This window comes from Meles meles, chromosome 8 (genome assembly GCF_922984935.1).
Source record: "Meles meles chromosome 8, mMelMel3.1 paternal haplotype, whole genome shotgun sequence".
NCBI lineage: Eukaryota > Metazoa > Chordata > Mammalia > Carnivora > Mustelidae > Meles > Meles meles.
The window spans coordinates 100094510-100096312 of record NC_060073.1 but is presented as its reverse complement, the minus strand read 5'-3'; the positions used below and the strand labels follow the sequence as shown (position 1 = coordinate 100096312).

The window sequence follows — 1803 nt, the reverse complement described above, 5'->3', positions numbered from 1 at the left end:
AATTAGGAGAAGGAAATGAAAAATGTGGGGGGGCAGACAAAAGGGGAGATGAACCATGAGAGACTATGGACTCTGAGAAACAAACTGAGGGTTTTAGAGGGGAGGGCAGTTGGGGAATGGGGGAGCCTGGTTGTGGGCATTAAAGAGAGCACATATTGCAAGGAGCACTGGGTATTATATGCAAACAATGAATCTTGGAATGCTACATCAAGAACTGATGATGTACTGTTTGGTGGCTAACATAACACAATAAAAAAATAAACAGAACAAAAAGGTGGAGAAGATATTCTGCTATTGGTGAGGAAAACAAAAAGACCTATTATATAAAGAATAAAAATAAATTGTGAGACTCAAATATCAAAAAACTAAGAAGACTGCCACTAAAGTATTTTATTTAAGCACACAGAATCCCCCCGTGTGTAACAAACTACAAAGAGAGACACTGTTGATCAAAACTGTCTCTTACTGAAAGTTTTTCTCACAGCACATTTAATGTCTTTGTTTCTCAAGCTGTAAATGAAAGGGTTCATCAAGGGAACCACATTGGTATAAAAGACAGAGGAGATTTTTCCCTCATCCATAGACCCAGCAGAAGATGGTTGAAGATACATAAACGCACCTGATCCAAAGAAGAGAGAAACAGCAATTATGTGGGAGCTGCACGTGCTGAAGGCTTTGGACCTGCCCTCAGTGGAGCTGATGCGCAGAATGCTGGATAGGATGAAACCATAAGAGACAAAGATGGTGACACTGGGCACAATGGTATTGATACCCTCTAAAATGAAAACCACCAGCTCATTCACATAGGTGCTAGTGCATGAGAGCTGGAGCAGAGGGAAGATATCACACAAATAATGGTTGATGGTGTTTGCATCACAGAAGGTCAGTCTCAGCATGCATCCTGTGTGAGCCGTTGCATCCAAAAATGCCATCAAATATGAACCAAGCATAAGAATAGAACACACTTTGGGGGACATGGCAACATATAAGAGTGGGTTACAAATGGCCATATAGCGATCATAAGCCATTGATGTCAGCACATAAGCTTCTGAAATAGCAAAAAAACATAAAAAGTAAAGCTGTGTCATGCATCCCCTGTAGGAGATAATATTCTTCTTCGATGTGAAGTTAATCAGCATTTTGGGTGTAAACACAGAAGAATAACAGAGGTCTATGAAGGACAAATTGAAGAGGAAAAAGTACATGGGGGTGTGCAGATGTGAATTCAGCTTGATTAGGGTCACCAAACCCAAATTTCCCAACACAGTGACCATGTAAGTGACTAGAAACAGGCAGAACAGAGGGAGCTGGAGCTCTGGTAGGTCTGTTAGCCCCACAAGAATGAATTCAGTCACAAAAGAAGCATTTCCAGAAGCCATTCTTCTCAAAGGGATCTGTGACCACAGGAGAAAACTGTTACAAAGAAAATAATTCAACATTTCCCACTATATCTCCTCTCACAGGAATTGGGTTTGTACTGGAAATGTCTGAGACTAGCCCAACCTGGACCCACAGAATTTGCTTTGTCATCATCATGAATCTAGTGACATGGACATTCCTTTATTAGAGTCTTGATAAGCTGAATAAGCAAAGACATTCAAAACTTGGCCTACACTATGAAGGCCAGTGCTTCCATATGCCAACAAGAGTGCTGTGAAAACCAAAGGTAAAGGGAAAAGATTGGACCAGGAGAGAATCACCTTCTCTCATGTCACTTCCTTGACCATGTATGTGATCCCTTCCCAAAGCAGTAAAATGGAGGCGGCAACCCCACTAACCCAGTGCTGGCCTCGAATGGGGTTT

General features: G+C 41.6%; 1 protein-coding gene across 1 annotated transcript; it reads right to left on the bottom strand.

Annotated features, from left to right (window-relative positions):
* Window positions 1-449: 449 nt before the first annotated feature.
* Window positions 450-1388, bottom strand: LOC123949014 (olfactory receptor 8B3-like). Its single transcript, XM_046016286.1, has one exon. It carries the CDS (start codon window positions 1377-1379, stop codon window positions 450-452), a length of 930 nt encoding a protein of 309 aa, XP_045872242.1. The 5' UTR covers window positions 1380-1388.
* Window positions 1389-1803: the final 415 nt, after the last annotated feature.